Source organism: Chelonoidis abingdonii, chromosome 8 (genome assembly GCF_003597395.2).
Source record: "Chelonoidis abingdonii isolate Lonesome George chromosome 8, CheloAbing_2.0, whole genome shotgun sequence".
In the NCBI taxonomy this organism is placed as follows: Eukaryota; Metazoa; Chordata; order Testudines; family Testudinidae; genus Chelonoidis; species Chelonoidis abingdonii.
The window spans coordinates 106,373,746-106,398,706 of NC_133776.1; the positions used below are offsets into that span (position 1 = coordinate 106,373,746).

The following is a 24,961-nucleotide window of genomic DNA, read 5'->3' on the forward strand; positions in this document are numbered from 1 at the left end:
GCCCTGGCCGTGTAGCTTCCTCCGCCTCTGCCGCCATTTCTGGAGCCGCCGCCTTAGTGCGAAGGGGGAGCTTCGGAGAGGTTGTTGCTCGGTGGCTTGTTCGCGCCTGACTGGCTCTCTCCGCGCTTGGGGGAGCCCCAGAGCTTGAGCCCGAGGCTCGCCCGCCCAGCCGCAGCCCCGGCGTCTCTCCTGATGGCGACCTCTGTGGGGAATGTGGCTGACAGCACAGGTACCGGGCCTGCGGGGCTGGGCAGGCCGCGCCTGTCTCGTCTCGCTGTGGGGATGCGGGAGACCTGAGATCGCCGCCCTGCTAGGGCGGTCGTGTTGGCGGGGCTGTAGCCCCCGTGTCCCCAGAGGGCCTTGGGGTGCGGCGCTTGCGCAGGCGGGAGAGCCACAGGCCCCGCGACCGCTGTTCGTGGAGGGCCGTTTGCAGGTATTTCCTCTTCCGCCCTCGGAGAGCGTGTCCCCCCACCCCCGGAGGTAAAGGGGTCCGTCTCCCCTGCGGCTGCTGGTCCTTTGGTTCGTCCGCGTGGACAGATTGGGCTGTTGTACTATTGATAAAAATAAGAATTGAAGTTTAATTCCAGAGCTCAGTTTTCTGGGGGTTCTTAGCCATTACGGCAAATGTGGTTGTTTTAAAGAGAGCTCAACGAAAATGTAAAAGCACTGAGGTGTATACATTGGCCGTGGGGGAAGGGTTTTCTGCTGGTGAGAAGGACCAGCTAGTACGGAAGTATTCTGTATCCTACCGTGTTGATGTATGAATCATAGTGTCAGCATAAAACACTAGTTAATGTGAAAAGGAGGAGTACTTGCAGCGCCTTAGAGACTAACAAATGTATTTGGGCATATTGCCTTTTCTGTTTTGTGACCAAGTGCCCGAGAAGTTTATACCAAATTATTCAGTTTGAAAGGCGGAATTTTCCAGAATCCTGTGTCTGAGGTTCAGTAAGTGTGCATAGAAGAATGCAGTCCCCAGATATTTCACACAGTAACTCAAGATTACTCGCTGATCTTGCAAAACAAACAAATTGGGCACGCTGAATTTATGTTTTCTGTAACAGCTTGTGGTAAATAGTATAAATTGCAGGTCTTAAACTACAATTTGTGGGGGCCACGTTAGTTTAACCTTTTTTTAAGTCACACTGTTTGCCTTTTTTGTATTCATATTTCAGTTTTCATCATAGCTTGAATTTCTTGTAAAGCATCAATGAGTGTGCATTTTTTGATGGGTTGTAGAGCCATGATTTAGTTTGTACTTGTATGAAGACTTTATGAAATAGGGCCCAGAAATATTTCTTGGGAAATGCCTGGATCTCTCCTGCTACCTCATCCCCTTAGTTCCAATTACAATTTTCAGGAGTTCCTTTTCTGTACTTTGAGGCATATGCTTTGAAGTGAACCAAATACTTTATTTCATAAATTGACAGCTTAATAGGAAAATGCTTTTAAGATCTGCTGCTAAGATTGAATCTTTTGCAAGAAAATTAGCTATTGGGGTCTTTTTATATATTTTTCATATTTTTCTGTGTTGGTTATCACTGTATCTGAGCACGTGACAAACAATTTATTGTCAGAGCACGTATTATTCTTGGTCAAGGTCTCTCATAAAGTCAGGTACTCTTTAGAAAACATTTGAATTAGTATACTTATACTAGACTATATAAATAATAGCATGAGAGTTCTGTATGTGCCTGAGGAAGAACTCTTCTGGAATCTACTTAACTATCGTTGTTACTTACAGAACTACTTTGAGTTGAAGTGGAGTCTAGATGAAGGTATTAATTGCAAGGCTGTGCATTTGTTAGATAAATTGGTGTCTTTTCTATATAAGTGTTAAAGAGAAGGGCTCTGATTTCCTTTTGGACTCTGATCTAGCTGGCCACCCCACATCCCCTAATACTTGCAAATAGGACCAGTTCCAAAATTTAACAAGAGTGAATTGGTTGGTTGGCACTAGTGCTCCTGAATTTAATTGGTGGGGAGAAGTGGGGATGTAGCTCATTTTTTGAAAGAGTTGGCAAATGAAGGAAATCTAAGGGTGTGTTTCACCCATTTTCAGGTTAGTAAAATCCATTCTCCCAAGTTTTGGACAAAAGTAAAGCATCTCTGATCCACTTCCTTGTATTTGTCACCCTCCAGATCTTACCTGGAGTGCAGTTTTAAGCATGAAACTTAAATGCTTGTTTTTTGACAGACCGTGGGGTGGGGTGGTGGTAAAAAATATCTAAGTATCAAAGAAAACAAGTAAGCCAGATTACCTTTAGTTTCACAATTGTAAATCTCATTTCAACATTTCCATCTTGATTTAAGGGCAGTAGTACATAGCAATTGATTTCCTCTTTTTAGCTTTCCTTGTCTTTGCAACTTCAGTAGTAGAAAAACGCTTAACAGCAGGGATTGGAATCTTTTTTTAAACCAGGCACCACCTATTTGAAGGACTAAAACTGAACCAGAGGTAGCAACAATGGGAACTGGATACCTAACAGTGTGGTCTAGGCCAGTGGTTTTCAAACCTCTTTTCTGGTGATCCAGTTGAAGAAAATTGATGCCTGCAACCCAGTGGAGCTGGGGATTACGGGTTTGGGGGGTGGGAGGGGCTTAGGGTTGGGGTGAGGGCTGGGTAAGAGGGGTTCAGGGTGTGGGAGGAGGCTCTGGGCTGGGGCAGGGGGTTAGGATTTGGGAGGGGGTCAGGGCTGGGGGTTCAGGCTTGGGTGGGGCTAGGGATGAAGAGTTTGGGGTGCAGGAGGGGGCTCAGGACTGGGGCTGGGGGTTGGGGCACAGCTCCAACGGCTCCTGGTCAGCAGTGCAGCCAGGGTGCAGGTAGGCTTCCCATCTGTCTTGGCACTGGAGACTGTGCAACGTCTGAAAGCGACCAGCAGCAGGTCCGGATCCTAGGTGGCTCTTTCCCACAGGCACCGCACCAGTGCTGGGCAGCAGCGATGATAATGGGACCAGAGCCATCGTGACCCAGTGCTTTACATTCTGTGACCCAGTAATGGGTCACGACCCACAGTTTGAAAACCACTGGTCTAGGCAATCCTCTGATGAGGTGCCTAGTCCTCCACTAGATCAAGTTCCTGGGAATGGTGCTGTCTTTAGAGTCCCCAAGAAGAGTCCAGCTTTCATAGCCTGTGGCTAGTAGTAGGATTAAAAATTTGAAGGGTTACTCATTCTTTCAGCCTGTTTTGGAGATTTGTCTGCGAATAACTTAAGCCAGCTTCTCTTAGGAGCTTTCCAAAGCTGTGTGATAAAACTTGAGGGATTCATAGTTGTGTGCATAACAGTGTTGCTAATTCCACCTTGTGGCAGCATGTCAAAGCTATGAACAATAGGAGACACACTAGAGCTGTCTGTCTTCCCTTGGAAGATAACACTGAATCAGCTTAGCCATCCAAACATGAACTGAGTGTCTCTTTGCAGTCAGCACTGGAAAGAGTCATTTTTAAATGAAAGATTGAAGGGATACCATCAATTTGAAATGAGTGAATTAAAAAACTGAGTAAATAGCTTCAAATTCAGTTGATCATCTTTTTTTTCCTTTTTTCACAATTTCTTACTTTTCACACAGCAGTATACTTTTTAGATTCTCACAAGCAAGGGAAACTGACTTTTGGGGATTTCTGTGGTATCTATATGCTTCCCTGGTAAATTAGATCTGTTTGAGGTCCCTAGTATTACAAAGGGTTCAACTGTACTTTGGTTTTACATTTAATAAAATGAAGATCAACCAGGTTATGGTGCAAAATGTTTATGTGCGAAACTGGCTGCACAAGGGTGTTGTAGTGCACCCATTTTTCCAATTGTGGAAGTCTTTGGTCTTTCGTTTACAGTAATCTTCAGTGTTACGAGTAACAATAGGTGGTACAAAATGTTCAGACAGAACTTGGTGCAGGGCAACTTTCCGGTTCTCTGGGACAAATGGATTTTTCGATCCCTGCTTAGTAATAGCCTGATTGTTCATTTTCTATGCCAGGTAGCTGTGATTTGTAGTTGGGAAGAGGATTGCATGATCTTTGTCTCAGAAAGGTGCTATTTTATTTAAATCTTTAAAATATGCAAGCTTTATCAGACACGTAAAACTCCTCTTCCTAATCTAACTAGACATTCAAAATTAATAACTCCATCTGCTTAACAACCTTGTCCCCCAAACAGCCTGTCCTTCCTAGTGACCCATTCCTTGAAAGGCTAGGAGAATATAGTCTTTAATTACAGCATGCGCTGTCAGTCAAGCCACCCTCTGGATGGTTTTTTATTTTTGTTCAGCACAGATGAGATAGGCAGTGTGTGAGGGCAAGGGAAATACTATTTGAGACTTTGTGGCACCATATGAAAACTTTGAAACAAGTTCTAATGGAGAACAAGTCTGTATATGTAGTAAAAGTCTTTCTGTTCCCTTTCTTTTATTTCTTGATTTTTTTGCATGAAACCTATATCTTTATTTTTAAGAATGCTACTGTTCTTGCTGTTTCCCACACAATACTTACTAGAGAAACTCATTATAAGATTATGAGCGGGTTCTAGCTTCAGATGGGGGGAATAAGCAAACATTCAACCTGTTTTCATGCTGAGGTATTTGGTATTAAGGATAGGAAATACAATATTGCAGCAGAAGTCTCTTCAAATATTATTTCAGTGTGAAGTCTCTAATTCAGTTTTAAAAACTCAGTGGTTGTATGTTTATATTATTTAGTTTAATAGTTTTGTATGTCATGAAAAGAGAAGCAGGGAGTAATGACTGATTTTCAGAAGTTCACCAGTTTTTAATATATTGATTATAAACTCTTATTGAATATATTTCCCAACTCTGACTGAGGAAAGAAGACCATTGTAAAGTAGGATTAATTTATATGCTTAGAGAAGTCATAAAAGTATGTTGAAATGAGGATTTAGGAGTTTAAAATGCTAGATGCTCTAGTGCTTTATGTAGTTTCAAGCATTTTCATCCTTTAATTTTACACACCATATTTTTACAACTCTTTTGTTTCCATTTTCTAACTTTTTGTTTTCCCCCCTAAATGTTTTGGTGATTCTCCAGAACCAACGAAACGTATGCTTTCCTTCCAAGGGTTAGCGGAGTTGGCTCATCGTGAATATCAGGCAGGAGACTTTGAAGCAGCAGAGAGACATTGCATGCAGCTTTGGAGACAAGAGCCTGATAACACTGGCGTTCTTTTATTACTATCATCCATTCACTTCCAGTGTCGCAGACTGGACAGGTAGGAGATTTGAAATATCCATTTATACTCTTTGTATTGTTAACACTTCTTCTAGTCTGAAAAAAGAATCTATTAATGCTGTCTGCAGCTTTGAGAAACTTTGTTATAATTCTAATTAATTTTGTTATCAGAACTGATATTTGAGTCACTATTTGACTGACGACAGGGAAGATCAGGGCACTAACTATAGATTATTTTTCCATTTTTGGCTTTGGTTATGGTGAATAGCATCCCAGACAACTCCAAGGTAGTGTCTGATCACTCTTCTGGGCCTTTTTTACCACTTTCTGTAGAGGTTGTGTCCAAGGTTGGTAAATTATGCCCTGTGAAACCATACTCTACCAGTTTGGGAATGGGAGTCTCTGAAATGGCAGTCTTCATGTAAAACACATGAAAGTGTGTTAGCTTTTATTAAGCCTCCTCAGAGCTTTGGGTTTTATGCTCAAAGTAACTGAACTGAAGAATAGAGAGAGGCTTACATTCCTTTAAATAGCTTAAGTTTGTTAAACATGTGACAGGGATAACTTCTTTTAATGCTATAACTGGACAAATCAGCATCAGCTATATGTATCAGGTGCACTCAAAGGCACTTATACGTTATTTCTTCTGGTGCTACTTGGACACTAGTTGCTAGCCTGCAACACGTGTTGTTGTTTACCTCTGAAATATGTTCCTCTCTTTGGAATCTTTGTGAAATTTTCTCAGCCTCAAAGTTGACTCATTGGTATATTTTTACCTTCATTAATCTTTCTGATATACCTCAGATGTTTAAAAGCTTGCTAACTGTTCTAATTATTGGAGATCTAACTAATTAAATGGTGTGTTTAGAATTATTGCTACAAGCATCTCCTCACCATAGTGCCTTGTTATCATGTGGTTTAGATCAAGTGTAACCAATGAAGTTAATCTGAGGTGTGATTATTGCTAGTTGAAAACTTTTCCCATTACCCAAGTTTAGAGAACAAAAAGTTTCTATAACATCCCTCCCTGTTACTCTGTCTATTGAAAAGAGTCAGAAAAAACATTTGTAGGTTGATTGGAAGGAGTGCCGAAGCCCGCAACTGCCGAAAAGTGTGAATAGAAGTCTTGCAGTGTTTTTGATCCATCAGTGTGAGTTTAGGCTAGAAGATTTGCAAAATTCAATTTACCTCTGACAAGTAATCTGTCTTGAATAAGCATGTAAAATATTGTGAAACTGGAATAGTAGATTTTGTGCCTGGGCAGATAAAACTTGCTGGATGGTTTTGCAAGGATGGCTAGTTGGTTATATGTTTGACTGATTTGACTGCAGGGCTTTGGAGCTGTGCTCTGCTCCAGCACCAGGCAAAAACCTGCCGCTCCACTGCTCTGGAGCTGCTCCGTGCTCCGGCTCTGGGCTCCGCTCCAAAGCCCTGGATTTGAGGTTGTACTAGTAATTCTGGCCGTAGACTTGCCTGTAAACCCCGCCATTGGCAAAGTTTGTGTTAACGTGTCTGATTTTCTCCAGGTCTGCTCACTTCAGCACTTTGGCTATTAAACAGAATCCATTGTTGGCCGAAGCCTACTCGAATCTAGGGAATGTGTACAAGGAACGTGGGCAGCTGCAAGAAGCTATTGAGCATTATAGGCATGCGCTACGCCTCAAACCAGATTTCATTGATGGATATATTAATCTGGCTGCTGCACTGGTTGCTGCAGGTGATATGGAAGGGGCAGTACAAGCCTATGTTTCTGCCCTTCAGTACAATCCTGTAAGTAACACTTAGTTCATAGAGCTCTATGTTATACCCTACCATCAAGCACACTGCTGCTTCAGTACAGATAGAGAAGTCTTTGGTTTACGTGATGGTTTGAAGAGTTAAGGCTGGTGGTGAAACCCTAACCATAGACTTAGTGCAGGGGTTCTCAAACTTCATTGCACCAATTACTACATGACCCCAAACTGGGTGGCCAAAGCCCAGGCCCCACCACCCTGGGCCAAAGCCCTTGGGCTTAAGTCCTGAGTGGTGGGGGTCGGGCGTCAGCTTCAGTCCTCGGCTCCAGCAGCTCTAATGCCAATCTGGCAACCATTTAAAATGGAGTCACGACCCACAGTTTGGAGAACTGCTGAAAATGTTCCTAGTGATCAGGTTTTTTACAATTAACATTCTTTTTACAATTTTAAAAAGGCATGACATTCTTTGTTTGCGTCAACATTTTTTTTTTCCCTGGGAATGTTCTGTGACTGCTTGTTATATACTTAACTCTATAATTGAGTTGTTAGAGGAAATTTCCCAAGCAATGACTCTGAAAAAGATTTGGGAGTTGTGGTGAATAGTCAGCTGAATATGAGGTCCCAGGGCAATGCCGTTGCCACAAGAGTTAATTCAGTTCTTGGCTGCATAAACAGGAGAATCTCGAGTAGGAGTAGAGAGGTTATTTTACTTCTGTAATTGACATTAGTGAGACTGTTGCCAGAATACCTGATTCCAGTATCCAAAATTCAAGGATGTTGATAAATAGAAGAGGATTCAGAGAAGAGCCAGGAGAATGAATAAAGGATTAGAAAACATGCCTTATAGTGGTAGACTCAGGGAACTCAACCTGTTTAGCTTAACAAAGAGAAGATTAAGGAGTGGCTTGGTTAGGGCTTGTGTACACTTACAGCTGTGCCAATGCACTGTTTTAGTGCTTTAATGTTCTCCCATCAGCATCGTTAATCTAGCTCCCCAAGAGGTGGTAGCTATGTCAGTGGGAGATGCTCTTCTGCCAACATAGCACTGTCTACTCTGGCGGGTAGGTCACTATAACTACATTGCTTGGGGCATGATTTTTTTTCCACATCCCTGAGGGATGTAGTTATATTGACATAGGTTGGTAGCATAGACCGAGCCTTAGTCTATAAGTACCTACATGGGGACCTGATACTTCATGTTAGGTTCTTCAGTCTAGCAGAAAAAAATATAACGTGATCTGGTGGCTGGAAGGTGAAGAAATTCAGACTGAGAATAAGGTATACTTTTTTAATAGCAAGGGTAATTAACCATTGAAACAGTTTGCTAAGGATTATGATAGATTCCCCATTGCTGGCAATCTTTAAATCAAGATTAATGTTCTAAAAGATATGCTAATTTGGGGAAATTCTGTGCCCTATGTTAATACAGTAGTCAGACTAGATCAGTGGTCCGTTATGGGTTTGGAACCCATGAATGACTTTAGATTTTTCTAATAGGTGATTTGCTATTGATGCCTTTGACTTACGTGGGGAAATTCTGTGAGAAGGAAGAGAGTAGGGAAAATTGATGTCTGAGAACTAGGAAAAGCTGGTCTGTCATTAATGTCTTTTGAAGTTTTTAAATCGTATGGCAAAATCTAAACCTGAAAGTTGTTAAATACTAATTAATCCATACTGTGGATTAACAAAATGCAAAAAAGATTAATATTAAACATTTCAGTGTTTCCCTTGGATGGGATCATCTGCTTTAGTGACTTTGTCATATACCTAACGCCAAGATGTTACACTGTTCAGTATCTTTTTAGTCTTCACTAAAGCCTTGCAACCTGACTTGAACCTGACAGAATCAGAATACAGTTTTGGGGTTTGAGTCAGGTCAGATAGGCTCTGTCACCACCTACCCATGCGGTCAGTGTAGCAGTGGCTGCCGGCCCCTCTCCTGCTGGCCACTACAATCTCTCTGTGGAGTAAGACTGATGTAGACTTCTCACTCCACATCATGCACAATATAATGAGGCCATGGTAGCCAGAAGGAGCAGGGCATGCAGCAGCTGTTACGTTAACTCCGTGGGCAAGGGGAGCTGGAAACTCCCACCAGGCCAAACCCCAAGGATGAGGGGGCCATGCTGACATGAGTTCAGGGGGAAGGGTCGTGTTTGGGTCAGTTCTATAAATGCCTCAGCACACACAGGTGCGATTTGCATTGGGTTGTGAGTGGATGCTGGAGGTGCCTTCCTCTCTTGGTCCTTCCATTTGCTGGCAAAATAATACTTCAGTTCTGAGTCCTGGCTCTGGTTACAGTGAAAGTAAGAAAATGATAAAATAGGGATAGCAAAGCAGGGGAAATGGGACAAACTACCAAATGAGGGAAAGTGGAAAAGAAACACTGCCTTAGAGGCAGGGTTACTTTCTATCTAGGTACTTCAGATCCCATCACAATAGAATCTGAACAAAGCACAGATAATTATGAAGGTATGATTAGGGCGATGGGTTTGAGACCTAAGGTAGATTTTTATGATACAGTTCTCCCAAAATTATTTTCACTACTGCTCAAAAGAATTGAGGCCCTCATACAAAGACGAGACTTAAAAACTTATTTTCTTTGTTTGCTGTTGGTGTGTTTTCATTACTGGAATTGGATTAATTGAGTGCTTCTCTTTGTGGGAGTCACCATATTACTGTTTAACAGTTTGATTATGCACTACATTAAAGATTTTAGGTCTAGAGAAGTCATTAGGCCTCATCTACTTGGTTACGAAGGGTCTTGAATGGTACGATAGAAAACAATGAGCACTAGGGGATTAGAGAAGTCTAAGCAAAGTTCACTTTCATAAGATCTCTCTGAAGAAGTCTCTTCACTCCCAAGTGCAGCTGCTGACAACATGACTTTGATTTTCAGGACTTGTACTGTGTTCGTAGTGACCTGGGGAACCTGCTCAAAGCCCTGGGTCGCTTGGAAGAAGCCAAGGTAGGTGTTCAGTAGAATACATTTAAACATCAATGTTTTGAAAACTTGAACTTTCCACCAAGTCTTCAAATCTGCGTTGATCTGCAAACAATCTGAGAAACTGCTGAAAACTGAAGGCACTGAATTGTCCCAGCGTAGTTGCAGGGCAAGATATGGCACGTCCATGTTAAATGTTGGTTTAAAACAAGAAACGGAACATTACTGAGTCTTTCTGCTGAACTAGACTATCTGATATCATTCTGAAGTCTTGGGCAGGGCCATCACCATGGTCTTATCTGGAAATAAATAACATTCCTTCAAATCTGAGGCTTGCCTGCTGGTGCCAAGCAGAGAGCCTGTGATTTAGCTCGAGATTCCTGTACAATGCAGGTGCTATTGAAAATGCTGCTCTTCTAAAGTCCTTTGCGGCTTGTAAGTGGAGAAGAACCTTATCCAAATGTTACTCTGTAATATTGGCTTTTAAAGATTTTATTCTTTAACCTTTCCCCTCACCTTTATAGTGGAAGAAAGGCTAATAAACTATCATAGATGCAGTACATCCTTCCCTAAACTTGTGCTTCCATGTCTTCCCCCCAAAATAAAGTATCAGAAGGACAAAGCTGGTTTGTTTGGGAAATGAACTGATTGAAAGAAAACTTGCTAAAGTGGAAAGGTGGCTTCTAGCAGTCTGTGTTTCCCAAACTGAGAATTCGAATACCAACATGGGTTTTAAAGCTCTTGACATATTTAAAACTTTGATTTCAAAACAAAATGGTCTTGTTACAAGCCACCTTACGCGTCCGCGCTGCAGGGGTGAGGAGTGTGGAGAAACAAGAGTGACTTTGGACTTCACGTCTGTCACTCCAAGCCCCACGCGCATGCTAACAAGTGGAGTGTATGTACAGTGTAGCTGTCTATTTGGCTGCAGCACCATTTGGGGAGGGATATTGCTTTCAGAACCATCTATTTACAGCGTAGGGGGAGTGCTACTTTAAAGTGCATTGTTCATATTTTTTTCTGACAATTCGGATGCATGCTTGTCTAGACCAGCATAATTCACAGTTGGTCAGATCTGAGCTGAGCAGATTCTGAAATAGTTCACCAATTATAAATGTCTTTGAGACACTTGGTTCTCAGCCCACCAAGTGGACAGCTAACATGCATTGCACTTCACTGCAGCTTTAGTGTGACTGGTATAGGCCAAGACACTGCGCCTGCCTTAGGTTGCTGACCTCTTTGTTTCAGAGCTCTGGAGACACCTAGTTTGAAAGTTATTCTGTTTTTTTCTAAGAAGTCATTGAGCAAGAAAAATATCTTGAGTAAATTGCAATGTATTTCTTTGGTTATCAGTGCATTTGAAAGATCAAGCCAGCAAATTCCTTACAGTTTGAACCAAAACTTAATTTCTTGGTAGACATTTCAGAGCCTTTCTTCCAGAAAAAAGAAAAAAATCCCTGCTGTATGCAATAGCCCTGATTAACCCTCTCCCTTCTGCATGACTCCTGTGTTACAGATTGTTCTCATTCCCATGTTAGACATATCCAGAGAATTTCAATTGCTTTGTTGAACTTTTACTAATGATCTTGTTTTATTTTCTCTCTTGTTTTTGGTTTTTCACCACTGATATTGTATTTAGAAGGTTTCAGGTGGGTGAAACCTCCTATTCCATGCGTAAGGTGCCTCGCTGAAGGGAGCTCGAGGCCTGGATCTAGGGCAGACACACACCTCCTCCTCCTCTTCCAGCAAGGAACGCACCGAAAAGTCACATGATGAGAAATATGGTAACGGGTTTGTAACTGCCACAGCAAAACCATTTGCCTCCATGCCTGAATCTTCTGTCTTGTGGCTTCAGAAACAGCTTAAAATATTTTATTTACAAGCAAGTAATGTAAGAGAATGTTTTTTACTACTAGCCACAATTCTTTCAAAGAAATAAAGTAAAAGTAAATTAAGATATTTAAAAAGAAATAATAATTGGAAATAGTTTTATAGTAAAAGCTTCTAACTCTTCTGGTTGTTCATTTTTTCCTTTTTTTCTTCTTTGTTTGGATTGCAGCGTTCTGCTCTTCTGATGATGCGCTGTGATCCTGCAGTAGCGCAAAGGCTGCGCAGCGGTAACGCGCATTGTGTGCGAGTAAGCCCTTGTGAACGGTTGACTAGATGATTAATCTCTGATTGGGCGGCTGTCTGAGCTCCATGCCATACCCTTTTAGATAAAATCGGGTCACCGTTCATTTAGTCCAGTTGTCAAATTTAAGATGGAAGTTTCTACATGGGTCTGTCTGGTAGATTAATGATTCTGGTTGGCCGTTCACTCTATCTTGGGGCAGTCTACATAGCACAGCAATTTGCAGCGATAGCGTGGCGGCGTGCTGTTAGGATGCGCCAGCGACTTCTTGCGCTTGCATTACAGGGACCTAAACCTTCATGCAATTCTGTTATTTGAGGTTTTGAGGCTGAGATGACTCAGTGAAAATATATTCAAGAGGGAGGAGTTGTTAGTAAAAATAGCAGAATAAAATACAACTTGCATACGACTTCTGACTCAGGGAAAAGGACAGGTAAGCCTTCAAAAATGTTAACGCCACTTTCAGTAGTTTGCTTCTAGATTTTTTTTTTTTAAAAAAAAAACATTTTATATACACGTCTTCAGAGTACTTTTAAAATCATATACATTTTTCCTGACTTAAGGCCTTTGTGTCAAGGGAAACCAGTTGCTTTATGGAGTAAATTCTTGATGACTCCTAGATTGGGCAGACAAGTCAGCACTAGAAATGATTTGGAAGAAAAATCCTCAGTTCTGTACAAACACTGTTAAGTCCTCAGGTGAATTGGTCTCTGAATGCATATTACCTAAAGATCAGCATAACTGAAAAATGGTGGGCTTGCACTTAGGTTTTGGTTTGCGCTGGCGCAGGATCAGCCAGCTGTTTACAGTGCATTAGTTTTGGCGCAAGCTAGCCTATACTGCAGGATCACTTTTGGCTGGTTAGAGAAGGAATATTGACGATTTATTTTTTTTTCTCATTTTTCTTTTTACAAATATTCCCCTTCCTCTCTGTCTTGCTTCTTAACTGTTTCAAGGCCTGTTACTTGAAAGCAATTGAGACTCAACCAAACTTTGCAGTAGCATGGAGTAATCTTGGCTGTGTTTTCAATGCTCAAGGAGAAATTTGGCTTGCCATTCATCACTTTGAAAAGGTAACTGTTTATGCCTGTCATGTTCTTCAGTTAATTCCAGTTAGCAAAGAATTGTGTAGATACAAATAAACACTTTTCTAGCTGGAAGAAGTATTCAGATCTGCCATACTCTACCCAATGTGGTACATTGTTAATTATTGGTATAACTTAACTCATGAAATACCTATTCACATGTAACGCTGCCCAGTTGACACTGGAGTAGTGTTTTAGAATTGCTGTAATAAGGAATTTTCATAGGTATCAAAAATGGGAAAATTCTGCTCTGACAGAATATAGGGTAAGTGGCTTTAATAGCCTTTTCCCATCTCTAACTCCTCTGAGAGCTGCTTTATTACAAGCATTTCTAAAATGTCATCCTGGTGGTATCTGAGCACTCTTAAATAAAGTTGGATAGTACAATTTCTTGTTCAAGTAGTTTTCTTCAGTTTGCTGTTTCCAAGTATTTCCATTGAGCAGCTTAGGAAAATTACTTTAAACAGATGTAATTATTGCATTTTCCCACGATGTTAAATATTGTTTTCTGTTCGTGTTTCTACCTCTAGATTCGTGTGTGTGTGTATGTATAATATATAATGTGCAACACCTCCCAGTTAACATAATCTGATGATGTGCTGTTTCTTCAGATTCGTTAATGGTCTAAATGCAATCTTATTATATCCTACATGAAAAATTTGTTTTGGCCTCTGTGACATAAACCAAGAATCACAAACAGCAATTATGATCATTTAGCTATTTTTAGTCAATGTGATAGTTTTCATGAGTGACCTTTAAGTTTTTAGTCTATCAAATGCTTATTTAAAATCTAATCATCTGCATTCTTTATTTTGTATCTTCTGAAACTTATTAGCATACTTTCAGTTCCTAGTAATGTAATGTACCGGATATGAAGTTGCTAGAATAGCCTTCCTAAGACCAATACAATATTTGCTCTTTTTTACTCTGGTACCGACTCTGTCTCTATAGCATCTAAAAAAAATTGTAGTTGGCTTAGTATTTTGCCACAGGTGAGCGATATGGATTGCATTTTTTAACCCTGTAAGTACAGGAGGGTTGTTTCTTAAAACAGGTAGAGAAATCATAGAATTGCATTAGTGGCGGTAAAGTAGAGTAAACTCAACTTCAAACAGATCTTTAGGGCACAACTGTGAGGTTGAGGAAAACAGTTCCTTATAGAAAGGGATTCACACCAAAATGTGTGAGTGATTCACCCAAACTTGTTTCTAGGATTTCCATTAAATCTCACTGGTTGTAAAGTCATAAACACTGTTGTCTGTTGCTCCCATGTGCAGAATAGCTGTGCTTCAGCATCACTGTGATGAAGTGACCCCATACAATCTTGCAGATATGAAGAATACTACATGATGAAAGATGTTAGTTTATTTTATAAGATAAAACAACCACAATTGGCATCTGTTGGAATCCATTTTGACAGGCAAAGGATTGTATGAACATGGAGACAATTAGGTCGGGGTTGATACAGGGGTGAGATTCTTTGGCCTGCGTTGTGCAGGAGTTCAGACTAGGCAATCATAATGGTCCCTTCTGACCTTAAAGTCTATGATTCTATATGTTGGTAGGCCAGTTTAGGGAAGCTCCGTACTGTTGTGTGTTCTGTGGATAAAAATAGGACTTCAATCCTCACTGTAGTCAGTCCAGCATCTTTCACAGTGCTAAATTCACTCCAGAAAGCAAACAGAAATATGTTGTGTATATTAGCATTTTATGCTTATCTTTAATCTTCCTTACTAATTAGTTTGTTTATAGAATCGTTTAAATAACTGTTTACAAATTGGGTTATATCCATTAAATAAATATTAACTTTGGGTTTCTTAGGGTGTGTGGTAATGTTCAAAGCTTGTAAGTTACCTTTTTTAATATCTTCAGGCTGTGACACTTGACCCAAACTTCTTGGATGCTTACATCAATCTGGGGAATGTTCTGAAGGAGGCAAGGATATTTGACAGGTAAGCATATAACATCCCTTCAGCAGCCAGTCAGATGCTTAACCAAACATGGGCTTCTAATTTAGAAAGCTTTTCTTTCTTGAAGCATTGCCTGTAAAGACTGCAATTCAAGGAGAAACATCCTCTTGATATGCAAGCTTGGAGCTTCCTGGGGAGCAGAAATTTAGCTTTGTCTGTCACTACCCCTGTCAGTATCCCTCTTGTGAGATCTTAGGCTTTCACCTCATTGAGACTTTTCTGCTCCATTGTAGATGACTTGTGTTCATAGAATCATAGATGTGTAGGGCTGGAAGGGACCTCGAGGTCATAAAGTCCAGGCCCTTGTACTGAAGCAGAACCAAGTAAATCTAGAGTCTAGACCAGTGGTTCCCAAACTGGGGTTTGTGAAATGCTACAGGGAGTTCTCTTCGGAAAAAATTCCCTAATAGGGGACAGAGCTGTCCGTAGGGACCCTGGGCAGCATGGGACCAGCAGCCCGGAGCCACTGGACTTCCAAGAGCTAAGCAGATCAAAGCAAGCATATCTATTACACTGGAGTGATTTAAAATTCATGACTCCTTATAAGAAATGGAAAGGGAGGTGGATATTTTTTGCTGTTTTTAAAATTAAATAGGCAGCTAGTATTATTTTTAAAATTATGAAGAAAAAGTTTAAGCTTTGTTGTAATGTGTATTGTTTGCCTGAACTGCACAAGACCTGAATGTTTGTGTAGGAGGAACTCTTTGAGTTGGCTTCTTAAATACCTTCATGCTGTTTCACATCTGATACTCCTTGATGAAACATAGGAGCCTTATAACAAGCTTATTCAAGCTATGAAAGTGAGACCTTGGAAGAAAGTTGACATTTTCATAATGTAATAGATTCTGTAATGATGCACACTATTTATTATTATTAAATAAGCATATCATAAAAACAAATTTTGTATTTCCAAGATCACTGCTTTTATCATTTGTATTCAGGTAAAGGAGAAAATCCCTGGAAATATTAATTTTTTAGGAGGGGGTTTGTGAGACTTGACATTTTAGTGAAAGGGGTTCACAGGTTGTTAAACTTTGGCAACCACTGGTCTAGACCATCCCTGACAGGTGTTTGTCCAATCTTCAGTGATCGGTATTCCACAGCCTCCCTTGGAAGCCTGTTCGAGAATTTAGCTACCTGTATGGTTAAACCTTTTTCTGATATCCAACCTAAGGGTATGTCTACACTATGGGATTATTCCGGTTTTACAGAAACCGGTTTTTTAAAACAGATTGTATAAAGTCGAGTGCACGCAGCCACACTAAGCACATTAATTTGGCGGTGTGCGTCCATGTGCCGAGGCTAGTGTCTATTTCCAGAGCGTTGCACTGTGGGTAGCTATCCCATAGTTCCTGCAGTCTCCCCCGCCCCTTGGAATTCTGGGTCCAGATCCCAGTACCTGATGGGGCAAAAAACATTGTCGTGGGTGGTTCTGGATACAGCCTCACCCCTCCCTCCTTGAAAGCAGCAGACAACTGTTTCGCACTTTTTTCTCTGGGTGAACTGTGCAAATGCCATAGCACAGCAAGCATGGACCCTGCTCAGCTCAAGACAGCAATCATGGATGTTGTAAACGCCTCACGCATTACCGTGCAGTCTGTGCTGAACCAGGACCTGCAAAACCAGGCGAGGAGGAGGTGGCTACAGCAGCGCAGCGACGAGAGTATAGGACATGACACAGAAGCCGATCCAAACGTTGGCCTGCCTTGAGATCAGCTGTAATGGGCAGGTCTAGCCATTGAAAGCCCGATTTGCCCCGGAAAACAAGCGCAGACTGGTGACGCATAACGTTTGCAGTTTGGACGAATTCAGTGCTGCAAAACTTTTGCATCGTAAGGCACGTCATGGAACTTTGGACTTTGCTTCCCCTGCCTCTGAACACGCAAATACCAAAAGAACACTCGCAGTGAGAAGGAGTGGCAATAGACCTCTGGAACTTGCAACGCCAAACCTAACGTCAGTCTCAGTAACACTTGAAGTGGGCAGAGCTACTGTGGCGCAGTATGCAATAGCAAAAGCAACAGATTAAGCTGCATACGAAAGGTGACTCTGGAAAAAGCAGTCATAGGGTGCCTTGCTGCAATGGATCCCCTAACTGTGGTGGGGCAATAAGGACACAATCCTATTCGTGCACACCTAGAGCACCAGGATTCCCGACATCTAAAACCGCAAAGGTATTTCAATGTCTGCATAGCACTGGATGGATCTCAGGGACAATTCACCAACATCCACTGATGCCAGGAGGTCATGATGCCGGTCCAGGAACCACACTCGTTAAAGCTGCACAAGGAATACCTTCCCAGAATCACACCAAAAAGAACATTTGGGGATGTTGAAATCCTGCTGTTATCCGGGACCCGACTCTCCCCTTGCATGCCTGCCATAAAAGCATATCACGCGAGCGGGACAGTAGTCCGGAATTGTTCAACTACAACTGACAAGTTGCACAATGTGGGTAGACTGGCATTGGCCGTATTATTCAAGGCGTGCTGCGATCATGACTGCTTGCCCAGCATCACCACAACCATTATTTCCCTATGTTATTGCGCTTGCGTTGCTGCACCACGATTTCTAGTGAGGCAAGGGGAGACTTTTGGTGGGATGGAAGGCTGAGGCAAATTATATCCTGGCTGCGATTACCCGCCAACCAGCGAGCCGATTAAAAGACACCAGGAATGGAGTGCGCATCCGAGAGAAGTATGTTGGAATGAGTTCAACAGGCAGTATGATCGATCTGCTGTGTGTGTTTCTCTTGATGAAAACCCCCTTGCCTTGATGATTTCCGTAAGCCTCGCTTCGATCTATACAGCTTCTTAAGGAATATAGTCAGTATCATTTTTAAAAATCGATATCTTTAATTTCATAAAAAGAGGAGAGACTGACAGTGTACTCACCATGTGGTTTGGTAGCGAGGAAGGGGACAAGAAAAGGCCATCAAAAAATTTCCAATATGACAGCCTTCTTGGTTGGCTGGCCACTGGAAGTGAGTGGTCGGCGCACGACCTCCCCATCTACATGCCGTTCTATACACGTCTGGGGGAGAGGACATGGGAGTGGTGAGTGAGGTACACGGGCGGCACGGCCTCTGTGATCACCTGATGCTTTCACTGAGCTCCACCAGACGCCGAAGCACTGTCAGTTTCTGACACGCGAGCACAGCCCCACGAGTTGACATCCAGCTCACCGAGCATGTCTTCCATGCGCCACTCATATCTTGAGCGTCCCCCTTCCTCAAACATTCACGGCAATCTTTCCTGACTTTCATACTCTTGATTACGCAGCCACTCATACCATATTCAGGTTGACTCTTCATGCGGGTCACTTCTCATATTCGGAACATTTCATGCGTCGTTTATCTTTTCCTCACTTACCTTAATTGAACCTCAGGATGGATAGGGAGTGAAAAATTGCATCTGCATAGGAGCGGAAAATAGGGAGAGAACGATTTAAAACATAATATTTACGAACATATTATACCACTCACGGGACAACACTATCCTTACATAGCACATGCGATTCACTACGAGTGATCACATTTTGCATTCTATATTGAGTGCCTGCAGGCGTCTGGTAGTTATAGAAACGATACAGCAGGTCGGGCATCAGAATATTCAATGCTGCATTATGTTAGGGTAACCATGTCTTTTTGTGCTTCGCACTCACTAATACACAGTGCTGCCTCCTTTCCACATAAGGGGAAGGCCACGTTCAGATGCTGCTTCTTCTGGTTAACAGCGCACAGAAGCAACTCCCCATCCAATCTGTGATGATCGCTTTACCATCCCCTCCCCCGAAGCTGGCTGGTATATGAAGATCCACCGTGTACTAGCAAACGCCGAAAAGCCTTAGGTTGCCCCCCCCCCCCACCCCCCCACCCCTCCCCCCCCCCGTTGGCTATCTGCAAGGAAGGATTTCTTAAGCAACAGGAAAACACCCATAGGAATGGGTCTCTGTCCCCTTAATAAATTCCTGAATTTACAACTAGTTACCAGAATGATATCACTCTCCTGAGGATAGCACTGCGAGATAAAGAACGAGGTTTCATTGAATACCAGCAACACCGGGACAACACAGACTAAGCTGGTCCATGCAGTTATCACCAAAGATTACTTGCTACATGCATGGCGTGGTCAAGTGTGCTACCATGGAGGATGGAATAAGGCTGCCCTGCCCAGAAACCTTCTGCAAAGGCTTTTGGAGTACCTCCAGGAGAGCTTCTGGAGATGTCTCTGGAGGATTTCCGCTCCATCCCCAGACATGTTAACAGACTTTTCCAATAACTGTACTGGCCGCGAATGCATCCCAGGTCCTCAGGGCAAATTAAAAAACGCTTGCTTTGAAACCATGTTTCATATTTACAAAGGTACGCTCACCAGAGGTCGCTTCCATGGCTTCATTGTCTGGGCTAGTGGCTTGGGAGGGCTGGGAGGGTAATTCCGTCAGGTTGAGATAAAGCTCCTGGCTGTTGGAGAGAACGGAGTGCTGTGTGTTCTCTGCAAGCTCGTCGTCCTCTTCCTCCTCCTCATTTTCCCTGTTCTCAGAATCCTCAGCCATGCCTGAGATTACCACCCCCACCTCGGAATCCACGGACAGGGGTGGGGTAGTGGTGGCGGACCCCCCTAAAATTGCATGCAGCTCATGTTTTCGGCTGTGCCCCGGACCTTCTGTTCACTTCTTAGGTTTTCTAGTAGGCTTATCTGAGCTCTTAACTTTCACACGGCACTGTACTGAGTCCCTGGTGTGGCTTCTCTGCATCATGGCTGTGGAAATTTTTTCAAATGTTTTTTCATTTTGCCTTTTGGAACGGAGTTCTGTTAGCACAGAATCTTCTCCCCATATAGCGATCAGATCCAGCACCTCCCGTGCGGTCCATGCTGGAGCTCTTTTTCGATTCCCAGGAGACTGCATTGTTACCTGTGCTGATGAGCTTTCCGTGGTCACCTGTGCTGGTAAGCTCTCCATGCTGGGCAAATAGAAAATGAAATTCAAAAGTTCGCGGGGCTTTTCTTGTCTACCTGGTCAGTGTATCCGAGTTCAGATGGCTTTCCAGAGCGGTCACAATGGTGCACTGTGGGATACCACCCGGAGGCCAATACCGTTGATTTGCGGTCACACTAACCCTAATCCGACATGGCAATACTGATTTCAGTGCTACTCTAGTCGGGGAGGAGTACAGAAACCGGTTTAAAGAGCCCGTTATATCGATGTAAAGGGCCTCGTGTGGACGGGTAGAGGGTTAAATCGGTTTAACGCTGCTAAATTCGGTATAAATGCTTAGTGTAGACCAGGCCAAAATCTCCCTTGCTGAAAATTATGCCCTTTACTATTTGTCCTGCCTTCGGTAGATATGGAGAACAACCATTGTCCTCTTTCTAACAATGCTTAACATTGTCAAGTCCCCACTCAGTCTCCTTTTCTCAAAACTAAACATGCCCAAATTTTACTTCAGCCTTTTCTCATATTCATAGGTCATGTTTTCTAAACTTTATCACTTCCTATTGCTCTCTTATGAACTCTGTCCATTTTGTCCACATCGTTCCTGAAGTGTGGTGCCCAGAATTGTCCCACTACTCCAGCTGAGGCCTCACCAGTGCCGAATAGGATGGGAGAGTTACCTCCTGTGTCTTATATACAATAGTCTTGTTAATATGCCCCTGAATATTAGCCTTTTTCATAACTGCATCACATGCTAGACTCATTCAGCTTCTAATGCACTATAATTCCCAGATTCTTTTCAGTGTTACTGCCACCTAGCTAGTTACTCTTCACTTTGTTGTTGTGCATTTGTTTTCCTTGCTAAGGGTAGTCCTTTGCACCTCACTGAATTTCCCCTTGTCTGAAATCAACAAGTTCTCTAATTTGTCAGTTGGTTTGAATCTAATCCTGCCCTCCAAAGTGCTTGCAGCCCCTTCAAACTTGGTGTCATCTGCACATTTTATAAGCATACTCTCCACTTCTTCAACAAGTAATTAATGAAGAATATTGAGTAAGATAGGACTGACCCCTACAGAACTCCACTGTGTACACCATCCCACTTTGACGGGGAGCCGCTGATGATTACTCTTTTAGTCTTTCAACCAGTTGTGAACTCACCTTATAGTAACTTCATCTAGACCATATTTCCCTAGTTTGCTTATGAGACTGTCAAGTGGAACCGTGTCAAAAGCCTTTATGGAAATCAAGGTTTATCATGTCTACTCCGTTTTCTCTATCCTCGAGGCCACTAATCCTGTCAGAGAAGGAAATTCAGTTGGTTTGGCATGATGCATTCTTGATGAACCCATGCTGTCAATTCCTTGTAACCCTATTATCCTCTAGATCAGGGGTGGCAACTTGCGGCATGCGTGCCAAAGATGGCATTTGAACCAGTTTTTTATGGCATGCTGCTATCTGCTGCCTGCCAGGGTCCCGGTCCCACTCAGCCCCTCCGCCCACCGTTCTCTCCTGTGGGGCAGGAGGCAGAAGCTTGGTCCTTCTAGCAGCCAAGCTGCCCCCTCCCCCGCTTCTTCCCCCAGCGTGCTGCTTTCCTGCCCCCCCTCCTCTCCTTTTCTGCACCGATCAGCTGATCGCCCGTGTGTGTGTGTGGGGCGGGTAGGGGGCGGAGCGGAGCAGCATGCTCGCTGTTCTGGGGAGGAGGCAGAGAACAGGTGGGGACAGACAGGGCCCTGGGGAAAGGGGTGGAATCGGTCATATCCCCTCCAGTTCCCTGCTGTGAACCGTTCATGGCAGGGTGCTGGGAGCACCCCCCATGAGCTGAGCATCCCAGCCCTCTGCCCTGCACCCCCGCACCCCCTACAACCCCAGCCCTGACTTCTGCACCCCCCACATACTCAGCCATCCCACATCCTGACTCCTGCACCTCCTCACACACCTCCAGCCCCTGTTCTGACTCGTGCACCCCCCACACATGCCCAGCCCCCCCCAAAGCCAGCAGATCGGAAGGCCGCTGACTCTTGCCAAATTTCCCCACCTTAGCACCAAACGGGAGCTCCTGCACCTCCCATCTGCACTCCTCGTCTGGGGTCCCGGCTGCCGGCCCCTCTTAGCATGCTGCCCGTCTGGTCCCAGCTGCCGGCCCCTTACCAGCCAGGGTCCCGCTCAGCCCGCTGCCAAACTAGATGAACGGAACCCCAGGCTGGCAGTGGGCTGAGTGGGCCAGCAGCGTAAGATCAGCGTTTTAATTTAATTTTAAATTTAAGCTGCTTAAACATTTTGAAAATCTTGTTTATTTAAATACAAGAATAGTTTAGTTATATAATATAGACTTAGAGAAAGAGACCTTCTAAAAAAATGTTAAAACATATTACCGGCACGCGAAACCTTAAGTTAAAGTGAATAAGTGAAGACTCGGCATACCACTTCGGAAAGGTTGCCAACCCCTGTTCTAGATGGTTACAAATTGATTGATTGTTTAATAACTGGTTCCAGTACCTTACTGGGTATCAAAGTTAGCCTAACTGACCTATAATTCCCCGAGTCCTCTTTGTGCGCCTTTTTAACGATAGGTACTGTTTTGCCCATCTCCAGTCCTCTGGGACCTCATCTGTCCTTCATGAGTTCTCAAAGATAATTGCTGTTAGTTCTGAGACTGCTTCAGCTAGCTCCTTAAGTACTCTAGGATGAATTTCCTCAGGCCCTGCTGATTTGTATTTAACTTATCTAAATATTTTTTAACCTGTTCTTTCCCTATTTTGGCTTGCATTCCTTCCCTCTTGTTAATATTGTGTTGAGTACTGGTCACCATTTCATTTTTTAGTGAAGACTGAAGCAAAATAGGCATTAAATACCTCAGCTGTCTTGATAACAGGAAAGGAGAGCTAATAACGGATGTTAAGTAGAGGGCTTACAGTTTCCCTTTGTCTCTCTTAATCTGAATAGATTTAAATTGCCTTTAATTTTTATTGCCTTTTGTCCCTTGTTAGGTATAACTCATTTTATGCCTTAGCCTTTCTGGTTTTGTCCTTTCATGCTTGTGCTATTCTTTTGTATGCCTTAGCAGTTTTGTCCATGTTCCCAGTTTTGTAGGATCTCTTTTTGATTTTGGGGGCAATTAAAGCGCTCCCGATGGAGCCATATTCACCTCTTACTGTTCTTCCTATTTTTCCTTTTCATCAGCATAGTATTAAAGGCATAACAGAAAGCTATCTCCTTGAGCAACTGCCAGCTCTCATCAATGCCCTTATCGCTTAGATTTTCTTCCCACAGGACCTTGCCTACCAGTTCTGAGTTTTAGTCTACCTTTTTGATATTTGTTGACCTTATTTTGCTGCTCTCTCCTTCCTTTCTTTAGAATTGTGAAATCATCATTTCATGATCACTTTTACCCAAATTGCCTTCCACCTTCAGATTCACTCCTAGTTCCTCTCTGTTCATCAGAAGCAGGTCTGAATGGCTGAGGCAAAGTCCGTTGGCTTGATCTGTGTGCAGTGGCGCCATGTTTGGTAAATGAACACTTTCTCAATCAGAACATACAACTCTAATCATTGAATTTAGTCTTTAGCTGGGCCTTTTACTGGACGTGTGGACCCTGAGAGAGCCTGTGGCATTGAAGTTAATCCAGTTTCATCCAGGCACTGCTGTAGTGAATTACTCAGCATATTCTCTTGCTGTGTACCAGTGGGAGTTTCAGTACCAACAAGTGTCAGAGCATGTTCCACAGTATCTAACACAGCCATGTCATGTTTCAGAAATGTCGCCATTGTGGAGATATTCAAATCTGCTACCTGCAATCCATCCATATTTTCGTGCAGCATTACTCTGAATTTAGCCTTGATGAAGTTCTCAGTTTGGGACAGCAGACTTTCCTCACTGTTTAAAAAACAAAAAATCCTCAGATTCCATGGCAACTATTTTGCCATGTTTAAAAAATAGTTAATTAGCATAGTAACTGTTTCTTCAAGGTTGCCCCCAGGAATCTGTTCTTTGCCCTCCTCCTTACTGTACATTTGTATTACACTGAAAGACCTGACTGGTGAAGAAGTGGTTTCTGCACTTTATCCTCAGATTGGATGCATGAACATGTAAACAGGGTACAAATGCTTTCTGGAAACTTTCAAGTTCAGTTGCGAGGATAAACATTTTTCCTAGAGTATGGATCCATAGACATGGTCATCTTGAAGAGTCGCAGTTAAAATAGTAGACAACCTTTGAGGACACACATTGTTAGGTTAATCAAGATCAGAGCAGACCAAGCAATCTAATGTAGCTTACTGAATGGGCAAGATGATAGCAGATTAAATTCACTGACAGTGAATTTCAGTGCTATTTAGGAGGGATAATTTGAGCTATTCATATTCAGACCTTATTGGTCTTTAAATTATATGTAAAAACTTGAAAAAATAACTTGGTGATCTTTGGATACTCAACGTGCAGTGGTTATCAAAAAAGAAAATGGTTTTAGGATAATTATGAAGATACGTTGTAGAGTTCAAATGTATTCTTGCCTGTGGAATACTGTGTTCTGTTCTGGACACCCTATTTCAAAAAATGGTGTGACTAAAAATTAGAAGTGGGGCGTCAAAAACTGGAGATAAATGATTAAAAGGCGTAGAGAAACTTCTGAGTGAAGACTGAAAAGATTGGGACTGTGTAGATATAAGAGGAGATGTGAATTCAATAATATCGTGCCAGCAGACTTAAAACCGATTAAAGGACATACTGTTCTGTGCAATACACAGTTATTCACTGCCACAGGATACTGTTGAAGCCAAGAATGTAGAACTTTAAATCGTTTCTCAAAACTGATGTGGCTAGTGAGACCATGTGGTAATCTAGCCTCCCAGTCCCAGACCTGAACTTTAGCGTCCACAATCTGGTCCTGTCCCAAACCTGGACTTTTGTGTCCAAAAGTCTGGGGGCTTACCTGAAACTCCCCCAAGCTCACTACCAGCTTGGGTATTTGGGCTGCCACCAGGTCAGG

The 24,961-nt window shown here is 42.7% G+C and overlaps 1 protein-coding gene and 1 non-coding gene across 4 annotated transcripts in view; both read left to right on the forward strand.

Annotated features, from left to right (window-relative positions):
* OGT (O-linked N-acetylglucosamine (GlcNAc) transferase) overlaps positions 1-24,961 on the forward strand; it is a 79,269-nt gene continuing 54,308 nt past the window's right edge. Inside the window, exons 1-6 of one of the 3 annotated variants that reach the window (XM_032793901.2) lie at positions 1-229; positions 5,039-5,219; positions 6,706-6,949; positions 9,812-9,880; positions 12,944-13,060; positions 14,945-15,024. In XM_032793901.2, the coding sequence (XP_032649792.1) occupies positions 193-229; positions 5,039-5,219; positions 6,706-6,949; positions 9,812-9,880; positions 12,944-13,060; positions 14,945-15,024 (728 nt within the window). In that variant the 5' untranslated portion in view covers positions 1-192. Of the gene's footprint in view, positions 230-5,038; positions 5,220-6,705; positions 6,950-9,811; positions 9,881-11,495; positions 11,641-12,943; positions 13,061-14,944; positions 15,025-24,961 lie in introns of those variants that run through there. The other 2 variants (XM_032793902.2, XM_032793904.2) reach the window with 2 other exon arrangements.
* Positions 6,087-6,225, forward strand: LOC142047253 (U4 spliceosomal RNA). The gene has a single exon (XR_012656444.1). It is a non-coding gene; the product is annotated as a U4 spliceosomal RNA (small nuclear RNA).